General features: G+C 39.1%; 1 protein-coding gene across 2 annotated transcripts in view; it reads left to right on the forward strand.

Moving 5' to 3' along the window:
- Positions 1-24,766, forward strand: part of LOC123981640 (metal transporter CNNM4) — a 39,553-nt gene that overhangs the window by 5,067 nt on the left and 9,720 nt on the right. The window contains exons 2-7 of one of the 2 annotated variants that reach the window (XM_046066641.1): positions 7,393-7,536; positions 10,155-10,289; positions 10,774-10,943; positions 16,147-16,243; positions 20,125-20,214; positions 22,374-22,549. In XM_046066641.1, coding sequence (XP_045922597.1) covers positions 7,393-7,536; positions 10,155-10,289; positions 10,774-10,943; positions 16,147-16,243; positions 20,125-20,214; positions 22,374-22,549 — 812 coding nt within the window. The remainder of the gene's footprint in view (positions 1-7,392; positions 7,537-10,154; positions 10,290-10,773; positions 10,944-16,146; positions 16,244-20,124; positions 20,215-22,373; positions 22,550-24,766) is intronic. The other variant, XM_046066640.1, reaches the window with a different exon arrangement.

The raw sequence follows: 24,766 nt of genomic DNA on the forward strand, positions 1-24,766 counted from the left end.
GTCTCTTATTAAATCCACGGTTCTTGGAAATTTAGTTTTCAACTTGGAACTGGTTATCGATAGCCAACCCTAGTTACACGGCGAGACACGGAAACAGACACAAGGCTGTCGTTGGGGCAAGATGTACAAATGATGCAAGCAAACAAACAAAGCCCATAAAAGGCAAATTAATAACTTCTGCATGATCAATCTCTACGATAGTCTGAAATTGCTGCTTTCCCATATGGCAACTAAATGTTGAAAGTCTACCCGCCACATTTATTCGTCATGATATCGCCATAAAAAAAAAAGCTATATTTCAGTAGCTAACAGCTGACCGGCGTTCTTTTCTGTTGTGTGTCACAGTTAAATTGGTCCCCGCTGTACCCAGGGATCTAAAATCGAGTAACATACAGATTAGGGGGGTTCATTGGTTGTATTGGTTGGTTTTATGTTCATTTCGTGTTACTTGTGTTTGATTGGCGTAGATTTGTAAGGGGGTGGGCAATGGGAAAAGAATTGTGATAAACGGCAATATGCTGCATTTGCTCATTCATGGTACTGAACAAAAGTTTGCGCCATAATCCCTCCACCGTATGTGCTTTCATTTAGCGTTCTGGTTTACGGAACACCGGCATTCCAGCTGTGGTCCTTCATACAGACATCTTTCCGCCTATGTTACCACCAATATTCCCAACTCAGGGCGATTAAATCGGATCCCTCTCTCTTCGGCTCGGTACCTTTCATACAGTGCAGCAAGCCGGCATATTGACTTAATACTCCTAGAAAATAGCTACAACCGTAATGTGGCGACATTTACCGGCATTGTGTAGTAACCAAACTAACAACGCAGAATAAATAAAAAGAAACTAAATAAAGTTGGCGCTCCATTCTAGTGTCTGATAAACTGTCAGATCGTCTTATGGTCCTGCTGTCCTCCCCGGAGATCATGGAATATGATCCGTAGACTGTGATTCTACAAAAGCGGTGGTGCTGCGGCATCAGGACTCAGAACCAGAAAGCCAGACTTCCCGGACCATGCAAAGATGGTGAGTGTTGAAAGTGTGCAGTCTGAAGACGAGGTTTAAGTTGAATGATAAAACATGATTAAGAGTGAGCAGTGATGAGATTTATTTAATAGCAAGAATGAAAGTACTAAAACATGTACAGTGGTGCGAATGTATTTGCCCCCTTCCTGATTTCTTTTTTTTTAATTCATGTTTTGTCAAACTGAAATGTTTCAGATCATCAAACAAATTGAAATATTAGACACAACACACACAACACAAGTAAACACAAAATACACTTTTTAATGGAAAGTTTTTATTAAGGGAAAAAAAATCCAAACCTACATGGCCCTGTGTGAAAAAGTGATTGCCCCCCATTTTAAAACATAAATCTGTGCTTTATCACATCTTTGGAAAGCTGAGTTAAATTCCTCTAGCCACACCAAGGCCTGATTACTGCCACACCTGTTCTCAATCAAGAAATCTCTTAAGTAGGACCTGCCTGACAAAGTGAAGTAGACCAAAAGATCCTCAAAAGCTAGACATCATGCTGTGATCCAAAGAAATTCAGGAACACACAAAAAAACAGATTAACTGAGATTTATCAGTCTGGAAAAGGTTATAAAGCCATTTCTAAAGCTTTGGGACAAACACAGTGAGAGCCATGATCCACAAATGGGCGAAAACATGGAACAGTGGTGAACTTTCCCAGGAGTGGCCAGTCGACCAAAATTACCCCAAGAGTGCAGCGACGACTCATCCGAGAGGTCACAAAAATCCACAACAACATCCAAAGCACTGCAGGCTTCACTTGACTCAGTTAAGGTCAGTGTTCATGACTCGAGCATAAGAAAGAGACTGGGCAAAAATGGCCTGCATGGCAGAGTCCCAAGACGAAAGCCCCTGTTGAGCAAAAAGAACATAAAGGCTCATCTCAGTATTGCCAGAAAACATCTTGATGATCCCCAAGCATTTTGGAAAACACTCTGTGGACTGATACACTGTGTCCCATATCCATCTGGCGTAAAAGTAACACAGCGTTTCAGAAAAGGAACATCACTCCAACAGTAAAATATGGTGGCGGTAGTGTGATGGTCTGGGATTGTTTTGCTGCTTCAGGACCTGGAAGACTTGCTGTGGCAAATGGAACCAGGAATTCTGCTGTCTACCAAAAAATCCTGTAGGAGAATGTCCGGCCATCTGTTCGTGACCTCAAGCTGAAGCGCAATTCGGTTCTGCAGGAGGACAATGATCCAAAACACACCTCTGAATGGCTTAAAAAAACAAAATGAAGACTTTGGAGCGGCCTAGTCAAAGTCCTGACCTGACTCTGATCGAGATGCTGTGGCCTGACCTTAAAAAAAGCGGTTAAGGCTCGTTAACCCTCCAATGTGGCTGAGTTACAACATCTCTGCAAAGATGAGTGGGACAAAATTCCTCCACAGCGCTGTAAAAGACTCATTGCTAGTTATCAAGCAAACGCTTGATTGCAGTTATTGCTGCTAAAGGTAGCTAAAGGTGTGTGAAAATGCAAATAAATAAGAAATCAGGAAGGGGGAAAACACTGTTAGACACCACTGTATATGTGACACAGAAAGACAAGTTATAATTTTAGCCAGTCAAAAATATGCTGGTGGATTTTTTTCATCTACCAGTCCCCTTGGCAGGTGAGCCAAGAAGTTAATTTCCACCTCAGGTTATAGCTCTGTTCGCCATTAGGTTTCTGTGAACCGGAAAATCTCCCCTCAGCTCCCGTGTTGGAGCTCATGTGTCAGCTAATGTTTATCCTGCTCAAGTGCCCTTTGGCAAATCACTAATTTTTCTGACCGTGACCTCTGACCTGTGGAAGTACAGTTTGGAGCCGTTGATGCTGTTTGAGACATGAGTCATTGTGTCAGTGGCTGCTGGCTGCAGCTGACTGTACACGCCAACAAGCCTGGTTCTGTCTTTGGTCGTGACAGCGTTCACACGCCGGCTGATGTTAGCGTGGAGGGTGACTCATAAAGACAGAGTTCAGTGCTGGCTTCGACTCAGTGTTTTCCTCTGTTTTATAGCTTTAATATGATCATATACTAAGATAAATCAGCATCAACTACAGCAGCTCTTATTAGAAACAAACTCTTTAAAAGCAAATGTAAAATAAATCATCTATACAAGGTGAATGTATTTGTCGTATTACAGCAGGGTTGGAAGGTGAGATGCAGTTTGTAGTTACTTTAATGCTACTAAGCAAATATTATATACAAAAATTATATACAGAAATAACCTATTTTACATGATGCAGTGCTGCTGAGGATGATAAACGAATTGTTATTAAATATATATTTACACACACAGATAAGTGATATAAGATGATAATAATAATCTAATCTGACCTGCTGTTATTACCGACATGTTTGAACTAAACAGGGCTTGTGCCGTCAACTCGTGGACTTAACCCATGACCGTCTGAGTTAATTAAAATTCGCTAAAACACTTAAATTTTGAATAAACAGGAATGTTATATAGAATTTTTAAAAGGACAGTTATTTCACTTACTGTATGGGGAAGAACCTGAACGTTTTACTTCAGCCTGTTTCAGTGGAGTTTAGAGAAAAGAGTTTAACGTTTTCATGCTGACAGCTGAATGCTGTAATTTTCGTTAAGATTTTCCCCACGATATTTAGAGACTGTACTTCGCCTCTGGACATGTCTTAGGAAATACAAGTATACAGTATTTACAAACAATGTGTTCTGTCAGCTATATATATGTTTAAATATATAATTTAAAGGTAGCTAACCGCATCAAATCACATGAATTTCATTAGAGTTTAAATCTGTGATGGTGCTGTGCTACGATAGCAGGAGGAGTTTAGCTGGGATTTTCATGATTTGATGTAGCTACTACCTCTTTAAGTTATGAGAAATAATAAACTTTGTCGAGATGTTAGTTCATCAAAGTAGATTTTTCTTTATCTACAGCTTGTTTCTAAGCCAGTCCCAGAAATTATGCAAGGCCATGGTAAAACCATAGACTGCCTAAAACCTGGACGCAATGTCACCCATAAGTGTGAGTCAGGGTAACATTAGGAAATAGACTTCCTAGCAGCTCCTCTATGTACACCACAAACTACTCCTCCTCGTTTCCTCCGTCGACTTCCTGCAACAACTCTCCTCTCACGCTGCTCATTGCACAATTTTCTCAAGCAGGCTACAATGTTGTTGTTTTGGTTTATGGTGTGTATATGTGTGTACTGTATGCTTTAGTCTGTGTCTGATTCTTAGTTTCCACAATCTGTACACAGCCAGAGAGCACATTTATACACAAATTGACACCAGTGTTCTTTGTTTACGCTTGTGATGAGTAAGCACGTAGTGAGCAACGTATAATCCGGAGTCAAATTCAGAATCGGCTTTATTTGCCAGGTATGTGTACACATATGAGGAATTTGACTCTGGATTGTACTTTGCTCATGATATGCTTACTTATACAATAATACCATAATAAAATCAAACACAGACTACAGTATAGAGAACACACACATATATATATATACACACACACTATAAACAGATTGAGACATAGTTCAAAGGATGCAGGAGTAAATTATTATTATGTACATGTTGGAGGTGGATGTGATTATACTGGTGCACATACATGCATACATGTACTTATGTACACTGCGATGGAGAATAGTACAAAGAATGCTGGAGTAAATAAGTATTATGTGGAGGTGTTATGTACATGAGGTAGGTGGATTTGGTATACAGTATATACAATATGAACAACACTGAAATAGAGTGATGAATAAATAATAAGTGGTAACCAGTAAACAGGCAGCTGATTAGAGTTATTGCAAAGGAATTGTTTCTGATACTGTGAGGCAGGAATCAGCTGTTCATCAGAGTGATGGTTTGTGGGAAGAAACTGTTCCTGAGTCTGTTGGTTTTGGCGTACAGTGCTCTGTAGCGCCTACCAGAGGGGAGGAGCTGGAACAGGTTGTGTCCGGGTGGAGATGGATTTGCAGTGATGTCTGGAAATGTATAAGTCCTGAATGGAGGGCACGTTGGCACCGATGATCTTTTCTGCAGTCCTGACTGTCCGTTGTAGTCTGCTCCTGTCCTTTTTGGTGGCAGATCCAAACCAGACAGTGATGGAGGTGCAGAGAACAGACTGGATGATGGCTGTGTAGAAGTGGATCAGCAGCTCCTTAGGCAGGTTGAGCTTCCTGAGCTGGTGCAGGAAGTACATCCTCTGCTGGGCCTTCTTGATGATGGTGTCAGTGTTGGGCTCCCACTTCAGGTCCTGGGATATAGTGGATCCCAGAAACCTGAAGGATTCCACAGCAGACACAGGACCTTTAAGTATGCTGAGACAGAGGGTGGCAGATCTGCAGTCCAAGTTAGTTCTGTTGAGGAGTAGCAGTTCGCCCATTTTGTTGGCCGAAAAGCAGACATTCGGCAGGTTGATCGAAGGGAGCACAATGCGAAAACCCCGCTGTCTCAGTTTAACCAGCGCGCCAGCACGCTTCCCCCTTCACCATATCTGGTATATCCCGTACAGAGCTGCCGCTCATCCAACTTATAACTCCGTTAAAGTTCCAGGTTTGATAAAGAGTGGTGTAACAGTCTGAACAGTTGAAAGTCCGATGTTTAAAAGCTCTTCTCTGGTAAAAGTTACCAGAGAGCGACGGCAGAAAACAGAGTTTATAAATTTATTATGAGTTCTTGTTGAAGTATTTTTAAAAATTAACCAAGTGTCTTACTTTTTCACAACGTCATGCATTTTTTGATCGAGTTTTATTTTGCAGCATATGATTACTACTTTTATCATTTTCATTTGTTGATTTCTTAACGAGATATCTGAAAAATGAAGTAGGCCTGGGCAATTAAACAATGATGTGACACAGATAATGGCGGTGGCTGTAACAGATGATAATTATCGCAATATAATTTCTCCATAACTCATGTTCAATAAATGTTCATTATTCCAAATTCATTTGAATCACAAATTAATCTGCACTTTATTGTTCTATTAAGAAATTTATTTTGTTGAGAAAAAGGCGACTGGAAAAAAGATTTTACTTAAGTTTTGAATGTTCTGCCTCAGATTTTTTAATTGATCCAAAGTTTAAAACCACAATTAACTATCAGTTTTCTTCAACTTTCTCTCAGGAGCAAAAATCAGAACCTAAAATCTTGAAAGAAATAATGATTTGACATTTATTCTGATAATTATCGATATCGAGTGATATGAAATCTTTTATCGTGATAACATTTTTGGCCTCATCGCCCAGCCCTAATATGAACCAGTCACCATCCTAACTCGTACTTTCTTTCAGCTGAGCCTTAAAAAAAATAAATAGAGCGTTTGTTACAAACACAATTACATAGGACTGGACGATATGGCCAAAAAATGTTATCGCAATAAAAAGCTTCATATCTATTGATAATTATCATGACAAGTATCAAATCGTTATTTCTTGTGGGTTTTTGCTCCTGAGTGAAAGCTGAAGAAACCTGGTGGTTAATTATGTGGTATAAACTTTTCTTTGTGGTCAGAACAAACGATGCTAAACAGTGGATCACTTCACAAATCTGAGGCAGAACATTCAAAACTATTATGATAAAATCTTTGTCAACAAATTTGCACAAGTAAAATTAAGTTAAAAAAATTATATAATTTGAAAGAAATTATATCGGAATAATATTTGTTAGTGTTTTATTTTCCAGTCCTACATTTTTGCATTATTTTGGGCAGCACACACCAGCATCCCTGAAAAGGCCAAAAATAGTGTCTTGATGCCGAGTAAGTGTGAAGGCTTTCTGTCCTGGCAGCCTCGCCAGATAGTGTGCCGTCATGTCAGGTTTGTTTGTTGCAGACAGACCTGTGCTAGCCCACACGCAGTTAGTGAACATGCACACTCAGCCTGAACGCAAGCAAGCAAACACGTATGTTTTTTAATGAGAGCTCAAGAGAACAGGAGAGGATTAATCTCTTCTTTTTCCACTTTCTTCTCAGCCCCCTGCTGCCTCTCCCCTCCAAGCCTCTCTTCTTTATCTCGTTTTGGCACTTCTTCCAGCTCTTTTCTCTCCAAAGCTCTTAGTCCAGTCTGAGCTATATTAAGGCATCAATCTGTCCTCCCAGCAGTGGGGATAAAATCCGCTGACAGATCGAACACTATAGCTTCGCTTCCTCCAAAATAACAAAAACATAAAAGGATGTTTTCATGTAGCAGGGGGCTGAATCTGTTTCAAGGCCAGCTGCAGAGCAACTTCCCATCCCGCCTGTTTGATGCTGCCCTACTTTCCTGATTCTAGTTGGAGAGAATGTGTTGGGGCGTGTAAACTCATAAAATGTTGATATATTCGCGCACTCATGGCTGGTTGTAACCTTCAGGTGATCTCCCACTGTTCTCCTCTCTAGGTAAATCCCACCTGGCCATCGTCCAGAAAGTGAACAACGAGGGAGAGGGTGATCCGTTCTACGAGGTGCTGGGATTGGTCACGCTGGAGGACGTCATCGAGGAGATCATCAAATCAGAGATCCTGGATGAGTCTGACCTTTACAGTGAGTCAGCGCTTGCCGGCCGTGGCCCAGATACAAATGTCATCAGTGTTGGGAAGGTTCCTTTCTGAATGTAATAGGTTACTGATTATAAGTAACCCTATTTAAAATGTAATAGTAGTGTAACTATATTTATTATGCCAAGTTAACCATCATGTGTTATCACAGAACAGAGTGGTATCAAACTTCTCAAAAAACAAATAAGCTTAGTATTAATAATTAGCTTATCAGCAGTAACTTAATCCACCCTTGATCCAGCTACACTATATTGACAAAAGTTTTAGGACACCCCTCCGAATCACTGAATTCAGCTGTTCCAATCACTTTCATGGCCACAGGTGTTGAAAATCAAGCACCTAGCCTGCAGACTGCTTCTATAAACATTTGTGAAAGAATGAGTCGCTCTCAGGAGCTCAGTGAATTCAAGCGTGGTACCGTGATAGGCTGCCATTTGTGAAATTTCGTCACTACTGAATGTTCCACAGTCAATTGTTAGTGGTATTTTAACAAAGTGGAATAGATTGGAAACAACAGAAACTCCACCATGAAGTGGTAGGCCACAGAGCGGGGTCAGCGCATGCAGAAGTCGCCAACTTTCTGCAGAGACAACAGCTACAGACCTCCAAACGTGGCGTGGCCTTCGGATTAACTCAAGAACAGTGCGTAGAGAGCTTCATGGCATGAGTTTCCAGCTGCATCCAAGCCTTTCGTCACAAAGTGCAATGCAAAGCGCCGGATGCAGCGGTGTGTAAAGCACGCCGCCACTGGACACTAGAGCAGTGACGTCTTCTCTGGAGTGACCGACCACGCTTCTCTGTCTGGCAATCCGGTGGACGAGTCTGGGTTTGGTGGTTGCCAGGAGACGGTACTTGCCTGACTGCTTTGTGCCAAGTGTAAAGTTTGGTGGAGGGGGGGGGTTATGGTGTGGGGTTGGTTTCGGCCCGTTATGCCGTTTTTCCATTAGCAGTACCAGCTCAACTCAACTCACCTCGACTCGATTGTCCTCTTGTTTTCCATTGCAGATACTACCCAGAGATGGCACCCCCCCAATGTAGCTGGTCGTCATAGCGACGCCACACACAACTGCCGCAACGTGATGTTCAATGCGACACACATACAGCTTTCTCTTTAAGTTAAAGCGTTTCAACCTTCCTCAGGATGTAAAGACAGATAAGCGGTATGAAAACTTTCCAGCTGTGTGCAGCGGTCTGTGTGACGGCGGGAGCAGAGGGCTCTGCGAGCGGGCGGCTGGCCGGCCTCACGCGCTCCTCCCGCGGGTTGGCGCAGGCTTCTCCCGCAGCCACTTGCGCAGCTCTTCAACTCCGACAATATTCAAGCACATTTTTGTTCCGCCATAACTTCTCGTAAAACTGTCAATATTCGAAATCTACACAGCTGATTTCACCTCAAAACTTCTCAGAAGTGGATTAAGTGACGAAATAACGTATGAAAACTGTAAAATGTAAAACTTTCTGTTGCTGGCCTCTGTCTGGCGCACGCAATGATGATGCAGTGAACAGTGACGATTCTCTCCAATCAGCAGTCTGCTGTGTTTTCACGTCATATTTTAGTATCACCTCAGCTCACTTGGAACCTCGACGGAGGCGATATGAAAAAAAAGTACCTGGAAGCAGGTTACAGGTCCAACTTTTCTACAATGGAAAACCAAAAAAAGTCGAGTCGAGAAGAGTCGAGCTGGTACCGTGCAGTGGAAAAGGGGTTTTAGTTCCAGTGAAAGGAACTGTTGATGCTTCAGTATACCAAGACATTTTGGACAATTTCATGCTCCCAACATTAGGAAACGGACATGAGTGCACAAAGCAAAGTCCATAAAGACCTGGATGAGCGAGTTTTGTGTGAAGAACTTGACTGTCCTGACCCCAGCCCGATAGAACTCCTTTGGCATTAATTAGCGGGGAGACTGCGAGCTTGGTGATTGTAACTCAGTACACATCTTTTTGTCAAATTTAGTGAATATCTCCTCGCTAGTTGTCTGTTCTGTGTGCGCTGAAAGAAATCAGGTGTTTGTACTCAGCCCTGGCTCTGTAAATAGGAAACACAGAGTCCACACAACACAAATCCAGCTGTTCAGACATGAACATTTGTCTGTTAAGTAACGTTTAATAGTCCGCCAAGACATGCTGTTGTGATGTTAGCTATATTGGCAGAAGAGTTGAGTAGAGTTGCAAGGATTAGTCGATTAGATGTCAACTGTTAAATTAATCTGCAATGATTTTTATACTTAATTTATCGTTTTGTGTGATTTAAAGTAAAAATCAAAGTTCTCTGATTCCAGCTTCTCAGATGTGAATATTTTCTGGTTTATTTGCTCCTCTGTGGCAGTAAACCGAATATATTTGGGTTGTGGGCAAAACAAGACATTTGAGCTTTGCAGCAGCAGCTGTCGTGAAAGTTTGCTAACCCACACCTGAACTAACGTTAGCTGCATTACTTGCTGTGTTGTCGTCGTCCGGTCTGTATCGTGGTGTTTATCATTTGGGTGTCTCCAGAATCACTTAACTCAACCTTTTTAACTCTTGGGCGACATTATTATGAATAAAACTTGCCCACAAATTTCACCTTTAGTAACCGAGATGTTCTGCCTTTCTTTCTCCCTGCAGCCGACAACAGACACAGGAAAAAGGTGGACTCCAATAAAAACAAGCCCGACTTCTCCGCCTTCAAGCCCGACGCCGACAGTAAAGTGAAGATTTCTCCTCAGCTCATGCTGGCGGCTCATCGTTTCCTGGCTACAGGTGAGCTCTGAGGAGGCGGCGGCTAATCTCACAGCGAGCCAGCTCCGATTTGTTTCACAGGTCGTTCAGCAGACTGATTCTCTGCAGCCTCTGGGGGATTAACCCAGTGGGACCGGAGACACGGTGACCTTAGTGTCCATTTGTCTGAATAGTCTCTTGGTATCCTGATTTTTGAAGACGCAAACTGTTTTGTGTTGTTGTTTTTGTTTGGGTGTCAGCTGTATTTACTGAGTAGATGACTGACCCGTTTGTTAACAGAATATTTTACTTTACTTTAAAATATAGATGTAAAGATTTCGGGTTTTACACAGAAGAGACAGAGACACAAATATCTCCCCTGACAGCAGCATTTATAATACTGTGCGTGTTTAATAAGGGTCAGTATTTGTTCTTTAAAAAGTAAAATTTTCTGCTTTATAAAATACTGAAATACCTAATATCCTGCACTGACATCTTGACGCCCCGTCACCCCTTCCTCCCCCAGAGGTAAGCCTGTTCAGCCCGTTCCAGATCACAGAGAAAGTCCTGCTGAGGATCCTCAGACACCCAGACGTCATCCACGAACTCAAATTCAGCGAAAGTGACAAACGCTCACCCCAGCACTATCTTTACCAGCGGGGCAAAACTGTCGACTACTTCATCCTCATTCTGCAGGTACACGTACACACACACACACACACACACACACACACACACACACACACACACACACACAAGTTGTTGAAGTGATTTGAACTCTTAGGGCATCATTACAAAAACAAAGAAATGTTTTAACTCAAAGAGTAACTTTGATATTTTTAAACCTGGACCCATTTTCCCATGTTCATGTGTCTGACAAACTCGGACCACATTTTTAAAAACTTGTCAAGTATTGACAGAGTTTGTTTTGTTGTTTAACAAGAAACAGTCGCTGTATCGCTCCCGTCAAAGCCGCCAGACTCCCTTGATAAAGACGTTTATATTTTTGTACATGAATTTTGATTTTGTATCGTGTCAGAAAAGGTTGATGGAAACGGCAACAGTTGATTTGAAAAGTTTTGACGTTCACTTGAGGTGGTTTTAGCCTTTGTTGAAAATGCGATAAATGGGAGATGGAAACACCTTTGCCAAATAAGTTCTGACATGGCAAACATTTAACACACACGACTGCTGTCTGCGTCGTCATGGATATTCTCATAACGCGCGGAAACATGGCTGAAGCCCACCTGAAACACACACCTGAAGACCGCTCTCCTTCTCAGATCCACAGTCGTCAGGTCCATGCGTGTGCTAATCCATCCTTTCACCCAGATTCTTTAGAATTTCTATCTTTATAATAACAAACAACAGCTGTTTCATGTGCAGGTTTGCATCATTTCCTGTTTCACATTTCATGTGTTTTCTTGACAAAATGTGGTTTGGAGAGTCCTTGTCAGCTCGTGTAGTGTTTGTGAACTGTGTTTAATACACATTTAATCATCAAAGTATATTATCAAAGTATATCATCAAAGTATAGTGCCTATGTGAAGAAAATAAACAGCTATGTGTTATGCTTAAGCAATCTATAGAATTGCATTCAATACCTTCAATACTATAGAATTAACAATAGGCTGAATAAAAACTGAAAAACATAAATACATAAATATATTTACTGACCAATCATAAACAATTTTTTTTGTAGGTTATTATAATGTCCATTGGTATCAATCTTAATACTTTCCTGAAAACATGTTTTAAGTTGTGATATACCACCACTGGCACGCCATCAGTGTGGTTTTCAGTTCTGTCATAAGTAACTTCTTATCCTCAGAAAAGATACGATTGTTTCCTAAACATGTTTCTATAATAGCAAAAATCCTAAATCTCATCTTAAACTGAGATAAGATAGGAATTCAGACTTAAGACGTTTCCATAATAAGCTCTCTGGTGTTGTATTGATTTAGATGCAACAACCGGATTTTATATATATATATTTTTTTTTTTATTATTAATATTTTCAACCAACACACAGCGGCTTAAATCTTTTACTAATAGTTATTTTTATATCACTTTACATGAGGTAATGAGCACACGGGTCACTAGTGCTTGACCGGTTTCACAGCGGCGTGCCAGCTGGTCATAATGACGTCAGATGAGTTAGCGCCAGTTAACCCAGGTCAGACCGGTATTAGCACAGAAGCAGGCTGACCTTTTAAGACACGCCTGACTTAAGGTAATTAAGTGGATTTTTTTTTTTCTTTTTTTTTGGTCGGAGTTGTAGACGTTTGTGTTCAAAGTACAGAATTATCAGGCAAATACTGGCGCTGAATTTGACCAGTACTGATTTGATTTGTGAGTGTAATAACTCACTATAGTGTTGGTAGTCAGGATTTTGATTTTGGACAAATAGGGCTACAATCAATGATTATTTTCATATTGATTATTAGTAGTTTTTTATATATATATACTTTCATGTAAAAAAGTAGCAGCCCAAACCCAAATTTATATTTAATTTACATATATAAATTAGAGAAAAGCAGTAAATATTATGTCAATTAACTTCCTGTTCATTCATCGTCTGGTTTAGTGACGAAAGTAATCTAATTTATTTCTAAAAGGAAAATCTATAAAAGTAAAATTTGTTATAACTTCTGAATAAACAGTTAGGTGATTTCTGAAAATCCTTTTTTTTTAAGATAATAATTCAGATAATGAATGTTTAGTTGTTTTAAATAACAAGAAACTTTAAAAATGATGATATTGTATAAATTTGTTTATTTAACTCATTTAAGTTTTTGCAGTTAAAAATCAGTTTTATTATCGATTTATCTACCAAATATTTTCTCACTAAATTTTTTTTTTGGTCTCTAAGATGTCAGGAAGTAGGGAAAAGTACCAGTTTGAATATCCTGTCCAAGTAGCAGTCAAAACCCCAAAATATTTAGTGTGCTCTCACACTATTTCTATAATTTTCCCCCATGAAAGTAATTGCAGATAGATTTTCTGTTGATCGACTAATTGTTTCAGCTCTAATTTCACTGTAGAATTTAATAAACATGGGGACAAAATTGTAACATGTCTGCGTATCATTTGTGTACATCTCTAAATTTAAATATTGTCTCCCAATATGCAGAAAAGCTGCAAAACAAAACACCGCCTGGAAGGTTTCAGTATAGCTGTTCATAAACATGTATTTATAGTGCAAATATACTCATGCGGGCGGATCAATAGTCCTGTGATCACGGGTGTTTTCAGAGGGGCTCCTCACTCTGCACGACCTTCACTAATAGATCCTCTTACATAAGAGAGAGACAGATCGGGGGGGGGGTTAAAGGGGAAAAGAAGCAGCGGTGAATGAAAATCAGCTGCAGAGCATATGGAGTGTGAAATAAACAGCAGAGAGGAGTTCAGGGATGAATGTGGTGTTGCAGAAGAGAAAGAGGACGCACGGTCTGTCAGTAAACCCCTCCTCTGCACCAGGAAGAGAGGAACAGCACAGAGCAGCGGGGTTTCTAGTAGGGCTGAACAATTGATCAAAATCTCTACTGCGGTTTTCAAATCGCAGCAGGTGCAGTATTTGTTAAAGGTGATGTGTGTCAAAATACCATTTTAAATTATTATGGTGCTGCAGGGATGTCCTGGTTTACACATCATATTCTACAGATGTACCTTATTCTTGAGACTTCACACCGTAATCATTTAAAGTTCCAGTGTGTAATATTTCTGAGGATTTATGGACAGAAATGCAATATAAGATCCATAACTATGTTTTCAGTGGTGTGTAAAGAGCTTACATAATAAAGCATTATGTTTTTATTACCTTAGAATGAGACATTTATATCTACATACACCGCGGGCACCCGCTTCCATGGACGTCGACACGTTGCGTCGTCATGTTTCTGCAGTAGCTGATAACGGACAAACAGGCTACAGAGCGCGTTTCGTCACTACGTTCTTGTTGTTCGACTTCTGGTAGAATTCAGGCAGTGCAGACACTCATCACTGTTGTGAATATGTACGTTAGAAAGAGAAGAGTAGTAGTAGTAATATACAGCAGGGGTCTGCAAATAGGTTTTGCATCAGAGAAATATTTTCAATCATTAGATCGTGGGTAAGAACACAAGACATAATATTGACTTTTATCAACATAGTGTTCGGTTAGCTCAGTCAGTAAAGCGCAGGTCTCTTACCCTGGGGTTTGTGAGCTCAAATCCACCTTAGGACAACTTTTTCTCTCTCTTCAACATGGATTCTGCAGCGAATGTTTCTCAGATCACGGCATGTGCTGCGCTGTTTTTGTTTCCATCAACCTACGGACGCTTTTTCATTTCCCCAGTATCTCCAGGCAGAGGACATTTAGGGGAATCACGTTGTCTGACGGCTCTTTCAGAGGCGTGTCAAGCAGCTACAGACTCTTTTAATGTCGTTCTGAATTTTTCAAAGTAAAAGCTCAGTTCAACTCCAAATACTGCATTAGAGTAAACAAGCTTCACACGCTTTTATTTTGTAGACAAAGCCACTAAAGAGGAAGTGATTGTGTGAGTAACTGTTGCTGCCATGACTGAGATCTATTTCAGCACCGCTATCAAAGTATTTATTTATATCTTTTGCCGCTATCAAAGCACCGTAATCTGGCAGCGGGCCAGATGTTATTGTTGGCCGGCAGTTTTGGCGAGGGTCCATAATCACAGAGAGAATGAACGTGTTTCCCTTGTCAATGTCTGTATAAACTTTATTTATGTGTGGTTTATAATGGACTGTGGTGCAGAAGCAGTGACAGTGTTTCACACTCTTGGCTCACATTTAACATTTGTTAATGTTATCTGTCAGTAGCCAAGTCACAATATCATGATTTTACTTAATAAATAACTAAATATAACTTCTCACCACTAGATGCCACTAAATATTACACACTGAACCTTTAAATGAAAATGCGAATAATTATGTAAAAATGATCATATCTGACGATATCGCAATTAGATATTTTTTTTCCAAATTGCTCAGCCCAGGTTTCTAGATTTACACACAGTAGGTATTAATATTTACGTATATTAATGTATATTGTCTGCTACGTAGCAGAAGGGAGTTACAAACTCAAACTACCTACCTAAACCCCAACATATGTTAAAGGTCCGTCAGCCCCATTCAGACTGGATTTATTTCTCTCTAGGAGAAATCCTGCGCTGGTCAGTGTTAAGGTCATTAGAGGTTGGCTTAATATTAGATTTTAGATTATTATATATATTATTATATTATACTGATATATGTAAATTAAGTGGGCATAAAATTCTGCAGGAAAAAATAATAAATTCATGATGAGGAATCTGACCAACTTTCAATAATTTACACTTTGTAATACGCAACGCAACAGACACAGTTTGCTTGTGAAAAGGATTCAGGTACAATAAGCAGCCCCAGGGGTGACTGCAGATATGTGGTCTATAATCATACAGGGTCTGTCTTGCAGCTCGCGATCGTTCTTTTACCTGCCCAGCTCGCTGTGTGTAAGCGTTGCTGTTTCTTGGCGTGTTTGAAAGTGTGTTGTACATGGAGCTTTGTTGTTGACACCTGAGGTGTGGATAAAGTGACTTCAAAACTTTTCCACTACTTAACTGTGTGTGTGTGTGTGTGTGTGTGTGTGTTTTGAGGTAAAGAGACACTGGACCAGAGCACCTGTGTGGCAGAATGTAATATTTATAGGATGTCAAAGTGTTTCTTATACCTGCCACAGGAGACGTCTCCTGGATTTTGCACATCAGATCTTCCAGACTGACTGACACACACAAGTGTGAAGTACACCGTCAGATAACAGGCTTATTAAATGACAATTTTCTCTTTATGTGTGTGTGTGTGTGTGTGTGTGTGTGTGTGTGTGTGTGTGTGTGTGTGTGTGTTTCAGGGGCGAGTGGAGGTGGAAGCCGGAAACGAAAACATGGTGTTTGAAACCGGCCCGTTCTCCTACTACGGAGTTATGGCTCTAAGCTCACCATCTCTGGGTGAGACAACACGCACACAATCACACACACATTCAGTGAGAATCTTTCAAACAGACGCTGCAACACTTTCACACTCTGTGCTGTTTTCCTTCAAGTCAGCCTTTGAGCTACATTTAACCATCAGTGCATATTCGTTAAATTTATATAGAATTAACATGTAGTTTGGTTGGAAAAGGCAGAAACCACCTCAACTAGCATTGTGACGAAAAATATTAGCTTCTCATTATGACGAGAACGTTCTCTCTTTTTAACGAGATCCTTTTCTCATTATAAGAAGATATTTTGGATGTTACAGCGACATGTTATTTCTGTAATTACTAGAAAGCAGCGGTGGAGGAAGAATTCAGTGCATTTGCATAACTAAAAGTAGTAATAGCACACTGTAAAAGTCCCGCATTAAAAATGTTAAATTATTAAAAGTTAAAAGTACTCTAAAATTAGTTCTAAAATTGGAACAAAACATCATATTATTTGTTATATTTTGTTGTTAAAACAATAAATACATCCTTGTCGTCCACATCAGCTAAAAATGGTGACATTGGCTTGTTTATATAATTTGACTGAGTTAAATTTTGTACTTGGCCAACGTACCATCCTGTGCAGGGTCGTGGGTGACATATATACTGATGGTCATATTCATATTCATTCTCACGGGCAATTTTTAAATGTTATAACAAGTAAAGGATGTTTTTAAAACAAGATAATGTTCTCATTATAACGAGAACCGATGTTTTGGCGTCACGGTGGCAGCAGTGCGTTGCCATAAAGACGGAAAGAATTAAATGAAGTAATCGGAGCCTGTGTTTCTGTTTTCCACAAAGTGCTGACGCTGTTTCACAGCGTGCTGTTTGTAGAGAGGAGTTGAAAAGTCAATTGGCTTATTCCAAATAGGGAAAGCACTTTAAACTCTATTCACTCGTCCAAGCCGGCAGGTGATGCCTGAGAAATCGACCAGAGAGGCTTCATGGATATTGATCTGATACTGATCATTATTAATTATCCTTTCATGTCATTTATAAGAGCTGATAACGGATCTTTATGGTTCTGTTGTTATTGAGGTGTAGAAAAAAAAAAGTTGCTTTGTGTAAATGTTTCAGCATTTAGATTAGCAGTGAGCGAGATTTCTATTTATTTATGGGTTGATTTAAAAAATGTATTCTTCCCAAATAATCTGAAGCTCCACTGAGGAGTCCGACCATCAGCTCTACCCTGCGGGTGTAAAAGGAGGCAGGTGCTGGGTGATGTAAGCCTACCTGAGCAGTGCAGCTCGGTGGTGTCAGTGCCCAGGCTGTTTGGGTCAGAGGCGACGTGACTCTGACTGACTGTACTTGTAAAACGGTGACTCCTAGTGGTTCTGCATCATAACTGCTGATAAAATGCTCTTCTTTTCTCTGCTCTCCCGTTTCCTGTCGACCTGTTTCTGTTTCTTGTTCTGTCCCTGAGAAACTGCTGTCTGTTTCTTCATGTGCACATTAAGCAGCTCAGTGTGTGTGCATGTGCAGCGTCAAATGTATACGTCAAACACTCGACCATTTCTCATCCTAAATAGGATTAGGCATCGGGAACCGGTTCCAAGTCGGAATTGGTACCAGATTACCAAGAACTGCGGATTCGTTAAGACCCGTGCGTTTGGATTCTGCTTCTCTGTTCCTAACTTTCTGCATAATACAGCATTTTACAGTCCATAAAAGTGTCGTCACGTCATTTGTTACGCAGTACGTCAACAAAGCATGAAGAAGAGAGTCCTTGTGTTTCCAGTTCTTGACCGCGGCGGACCGCAGCAAACGCTCCAAAGTTTGGCTTAGCTGCTGTAAAAAAAGAGAACGACGCAGCAAAATGCAACAGCTGCAGTAAGGAGGTTTGGTATGAGGGAGGAAGCAGCTCCAACATGACGAAGCGTTTACAACTCTCACTTTAGCCATGAAGGTGAAGTTGAAGGTCACCGAGAGCTGGCTAGACCTGTGCTGAAGGAATCAGAACCAAGATTCAATAAGAACCGGATCGATAAGTAGAATTGGATTCGAAAAAATGTAAGCGGTAGCCAACCCAAATCCTAAATGCCTAATGTATCTTGTAAAAACAGTAATCAGAAAGTTGCAGATTTTCTGCCTGATTAAACCACCTGCTGGCACAATGTGCACTGTGCCAGTAAATGGATGTGATATAAAGATAGAGAGAAGATTAAATCAACAAGCCCGCAGCCTGATGTAATAAAGCTCCAGTATTTATTGTAGTAGTAAAGAAGCATTCTGATGTGAATATTGCGTTTGGTGCCAAACTTTTATCTTATTACAGAAATAAAGTTACCACCATTGATGTTGACGTAAGTATTATTAAATTATTTAAACAATTGTTGATTTTTCTCACCAGAGAACTCTGACAAGTTATTTTGTCAACTGTACAAGTAATCCTTTTTAAATGTTTTTGTATTTATCCATAATGTGCTGATAAAGAACTTTGATTTTGTAATTTCTAATTCCTAATTAAAAAGCAGTGACATTTATTAAGGTTTGAAACTTTAACAACTGTTAAATTAAAGTGAATAATTATGAATTATTCATTTATTATTTTAGTTAAAATATATAATAAAATTAGTACTAAATCACCTCTCTATAAATTTATATGTACTGTCAGTTTCTTTTCTTTCTTTTCTTCTAAGAAAATTGCAGTAAACTTTGAAACTAACGTGTTGCTATAAAATGACCCGCTCATCACACATTGGGTTTAGTATAAAATATTTTAGAAATGAAATAACATTATCAAGAGAATGTGAAGAAGTAACAGAGGCATCTACTGAAGTTAGCGTGCTAACGAGCTAACGGCGGCCCGTCCACAGTTGAGGCTTCCTCCTGTAGTTTCAGCAAGTTCCACAAGCAATCTTAGCTTTTTTTAGTCTAACAAACTCACAAAATACCAAAAAAGGAAATATTTTTACACCTATTTTCCTGATCAAACAGAAAAATACAACCGGAACACCTTGTGAATTAAAGTTTCTCTCTTTGACCAAAGTGATGGCCTTGTTGTCTCGTCGTCTTCTCAAATTCAAAACAAAAAAAAAACTAAATAAAACTTGGTTACTCTTTCCACTGTTCCAACAATCACCAGCTCTGGTTTGGTGGAAATAAACCCTTAATTCAGCAAGTTGGATGTGAAATATTCTGCCTCTCTGATGCCTGACCTCCCTCTCGCTCCTCTTCTGACCCCACCTGAATCCGCCGTTGTCGTGGAGGTTGTGTTCGGTCCCCGTCACTGGGAGGCTGCTGAGCCCGGTTACCTTGCCCACTCATTCCCACTGTTCCAGACTCCGTAATCCAGAATATGTCTGGCTCTGCTCTGAACTCCAGCTGTCATCTAGCAGAAAGTAAATTTTTTAATGACCCAGAAATGTTTATGAGCACTGAATGTGTAATCTCTGGCCATGCATAGAAAACTGGACCACATATACAGTAAACAGCTGGTTCTGTTTTTATGTCAGGTGGTTGTGTCATCCATTCAAATCAGTAAATACATGTTAAAAATTAAAAATATTATATGTTCTTATCTGGATCTGTTTATCTATTGTGGGGGGGGAAAAAAGTGAGGGAGGGGAACTAAATTATATTTCCTCAGTGTTTTGTTACAGAAGTTGGAGGCGTAGGCCCGCTGAAAATTTTAATGTGGTTTGCTTTGAACTTTGAATGTTGTTCCAACCAGTCGGCCCAGAGGCTCATTCTGCAGATGTGTTGAAGAAGACGAACTGATCAATCAGCTGTTTGAGTAAAATAAAAAAATGACTTTACCTAAAGAGAATAGCTGCACGGCGACGCAGCGGCTGAAATGAAAGACAAATAAACAAGCCCCTCTCTCTGTCTCTGCCCCTTCCTCCCCCTCCCCTCTCTCAGCCGTCACCCCTCCCCTCTCCCCTTCAGTGGCGTCTCCCCCTCCGCGACGCCTCTCTCTTAAAAGGTTTTCTCTGTTCACTCGTTTCCCAGGTAAACACTCGCATGGGAGGGAGGGAGGGAGGGAGGGAGGGGGGTCCTTTTTTATGGCAATCTCACCATTTCCTTTCTTCCATTATCTTCAGAGCCCTGATCCAGCAAGTACAGACCCGGTTAAAGTACAGGACAGTTGGCAAGAAGGAAACCGTTTTGCATTTTTAAAGTTTGATTTACTTTTTGACCCTTTTCAATGATTTTTTTGGATTCACCTTTGACCTCAATCAGACTGACAACAGGAGCATTTAACTTCGAGGTTATATATATAGACACAAAACAGTCTGAATTTTCAGATCAAAGAATAACATGACATGGGACTTGATAGGTTTTGATATGAAGTGTTAAAGGGTAATTTTGGTATTTTTAAACCTGGGCACTATTTTCACACGTTGGGGTTTTGAATCTGTGCAATCAATGCTTCAGCCGGCAGCTGCATTTGCTGCAATGTATTCCTTTGGGGGAATTGCAGCGAGGGAATAATCTTGTGATAATAATCTCGTGAGAGGTGAGTTGGTGCAGGAAGACGAAATGTGAGTCAGAGTTGGAGAGAGGAGTTTGCTCCTCTACGTTACACCTCTAGCTCACGTTTTCACCGGTGTCTTCCTGCAACAACTCACCTCTCAGGAGATTTCAGAGTGAGAATTGTCCTTGAGCGAGACTTCAGTTTCCTGTTAAAAACAAAGAGGGTCACCAGGACTCACTCGTAGGGATCCTTTCCATGATATTGTCAGACACCTGGTGTAACAGTCTGAACCTGTCGTCTGCAAAAAGAAGCACTTTTTCTGTATCAGTATCATGTGACCCATCGGCTCACAGTGCCGTCTTCTGTCAGCAGATTATCACAGTGTGAAACCGGTCGGACAAACTTGCTGGACGGGGCTCTAGGTGCGGCGTCCTCTGTTTTCTAACCCTGTCACCACCTCCTCCCCTTTAACCACTGGATCTATGGTCAGATATTATTGATAACTCCCATGACCTATCAACAAGAAGAGTAAGCTATACTGACCGTAGACCTTTTGGTTGAAGGAATAGTTTGACATTTTGGAGAAATATGCGGATTTGCTTTTTGTTCTTTACGAGAGCTCTACGGTGAAGATGGATGCAGCTCTTATGTCTGTCCTTTTAAAGGGAACCTATTATGCTATAGCCTATATAGCTAGCTTAAAGAGACAGGAGCATCTATAGCTTGTTTCAGACAGAGGCTGAAGTAAGTGCCTGCATGAAGTGCCAGTATAAGATAGAACTTTGAATCATGCAAAACTGCTACACAGGAGTCACAGAACTACAATGTAGGTCTGGAAATGCACTATAATAGGTCTCCTTTAAATAGGAAGCTGCCAGTTGGCATGGCTTAGCATAAAGACTGGAAGCAGCTAGCCTGCCTCTATCTAAAGGTAACAGGGTTATATCTTGTTTGTGTAATCCGTACCAAAAAAAACAACAAAACAACATTAATTAGTCAGCAGAAATTCAGATTTGTTTTACCTTTTGACAGAGACAGGCTAGTTGTTCCCCTTGTTTCCAGTCTTTATGCTAAGCTAAGCTATTGAGCTTCTGGCTGTAGCTCCAAAATCTTCTGATCTAACTTTTGGAAAATAAATAAAGCAAATAAAGATTACTTTCCAAAATGTTGAACTGTTCCTTTAAGCACATAACGTTCCCCCACTTGACCTCCTCTGTGCGACACTGAACTCAAGTTCTCTGATCATCACCGACGCTCTCTCCCCTTTTAACCACAACCCTTCAAGCAAGATAACAAAGATGCCTTCCTGCCCCTGCGTTACCCTTCATGACATCACTAAAACCCCAGCCAATGAGAGAGGTTCCTCCTCTGAGGTCACACGGTCCCGTTTCAGCCCATAAGATGCTCAAACGATGCACTTTGCCTCATCGCACGGCATGTTTGACGCATTGTTTGCATAACAATCTTTACCATCAGTCCATCATAGTGAATGTGTGACATCGACATTAATATGTTGTGTGTTTGTGTCATGTGTAGCAATGTGTTCATGCTCACTACTTCATTTTTTTCCTGTTGTTTCTTTGTGTGTTTTCTGCTTTTATTAAAATTTAAGTGTGTGCTGGCCGTTGTTGCTTTTTGTTTTTTTTTTTTGATTCCCCACACCCTCGCTCACTCTGTTCTCTGTCAATCCCAGAGTTTCGATCTCCATCGCACGCGGGCAACCTCAACCGCTCGGCGTCTCTGAGCTGCACTGAGCGCGCTCCAGAAAGCTGCTCTGTTGGCGGGAGCATCACTCAGATCCCAGGCACCCCCTTCCAGTACATACCAGACTTCTGCGTACGTGCTCTCACAGACCTGCAGTTTGTCAAGGTAACTCTCTGCTGTATATCTCTGCAGTTTAGACAATCGTGAGCAGCATCAATACACCAATACATTGATGTACAAATATTCCATTACAAGTAGAAGTCCTGAATTCAAAATCTTACTTAAGTTAAAGTACGATATCGGCAAAAAACAAGTATTGGTTGTGCAGAAATATGTGTCCTGATATCTGATTATATCAACATTATTAGATTGTTAATACTGACGCATCAATGTTAGAGCAGCATTTTACTGTTACTGCTGCTCGAGGTGTTGCAAGTTTCACTACTTTATATACAGTTATCTAGTTTTAACCACTTTATATACAGTTAAATTATTTTAACAATTTTTCTATACAGTTAAATTATTTTAACCACTTTATATACAGTGAAATTATTTTAACTACTTTTTATACAGTTAAATTATTTTCACTACTTTATATACAGTGAAATTATTTTAACTATAATACAGTCCGCTAGTTTCACTACTTTTATATACAGTTAAATTATTTTAACTATAATACAGTCCGCTAGTTTCACTACATTATATACAGTTAAATTATTTTCACTACTTTATATACAGTGAAATTATTTTCACTACTTTATATACAGTCTGCTAGTTTCACTATTTTATATACAGTTAAATTATTTTCACTACTTTTATATACAGTGAAATTATTTTAACTATAATACAGTCCGCTAGTTTCACTATTTTATATACAGTTAAATTATTTTCACTACTTTTATATACAGTGAAATTATTTTAACTATAATACAGTCCGCTAGTTTCACTTCTTATATACAGTTAAATTATTTTAACTATAATACAGTCCGCTAGTTTCACTTCTTATATACAGTTAAATTATTTTAACTATAATACAGTCCGCTAGTTTCACTACATTATATACAGTTAAATTAGTTTCACTACATTATATACAGTGAAATTATTTTAACTATAATACAGTCTGTTAGTTTCACTTCTTATATACAGTTAAATTATTTTAACTACTTTTTATAAAGTTAAATTATTTTAACTATAATACAGTCCGCTAGTTTCACTATTTTATATACAGTTAAATTATTTTAACTACTTTATATACAGTGAAATTATTTTAACTACTTTATATACAGTGAAATTATTTTAACTACTTTATATACAGTGAAATTATTTTAACTACTTTATATACAGTCCGCTAGTTTCACTATTTTATATACAGTTAAATTATTTTCACTACTTTTATATACAGTGAAATTATTTTAACTATAATACAGTCCGCTAGTTTCACTTCTTATATACAGTTAAATTATTTTAACTATAATACAGTCCGCTAGTTTCACTACATTATATACAGTTAAATTAGTTTCACTACATTATATACAGTGAAATTATTTTAACTATAATACAGTCCGCTAGTTTCACTATTTTATATACAGTTAAATTATTTTAACTACTTTATATACAGTGAAATTATTTTAACTACTTTATATACAGTGAAATTATTTTAACTACTTTATATACAGTGAAATTATTTTAACTACTTTATATACAGTTAAATTATTTTAACTATAATACAGTCCGCTAGTTTCACTACATTATATACAGTTAAATTATTTTCACTACTTTATATACAGTGAAATTATTTTAACTATAATACAGTCCGCTAGTTTCACTATTTTATATACAGTTAAATTATTTTCACTACTTTATATACAGTTAAATTATTTTCACTACTTTATATACAGTTAAATTATTTTCACTACTTTATATACAGTGAAATTATTTTCACTACTTTATATACAGTTAAATTATTTTAACTATAATAAAGTCTGCTAGTTTCACTACTTTATATACAGTGAAATTATTTTAACTATAATACAGTCTGCTAGTTTCACTATTTTATATACAGTTAAATTATTTTCACTACTTTATATACAGTGAAATTATTTTAACTATAATACAGTCCGCTAGTTTCACTATTTTATATACAGTTAAATTATTTTCACTACTTTTATATACAGTGAAATTATTTTAACTATAATACAGTCCGCTAGTTTCACTTCTTATATACAGTTAAATTATTTTAACTATAATACAGTCCGCTAGTTTCACTACATTATATACAGTTAAATTAGTTTCACTACATTATATACAGTGAAATTATTTTAACTATAATACAGTCCGCTAGTTTCACTACTTTATATACAGTGAAATTATTTTAACTACTTT

This window comes from Micropterus dolomieu, linkage group LG13, assembly GCF_021292245.1.
Source record: "Micropterus dolomieu isolate WLL.071019.BEF.003 ecotype Adirondacks linkage group LG13, ASM2129224v1, whole genome shotgun sequence".
NCBI lineage: Eukaryota > Metazoa > Chordata > Actinopteri > Centrarchiformes > Centrarchidae > Micropterus > Micropterus dolomieu.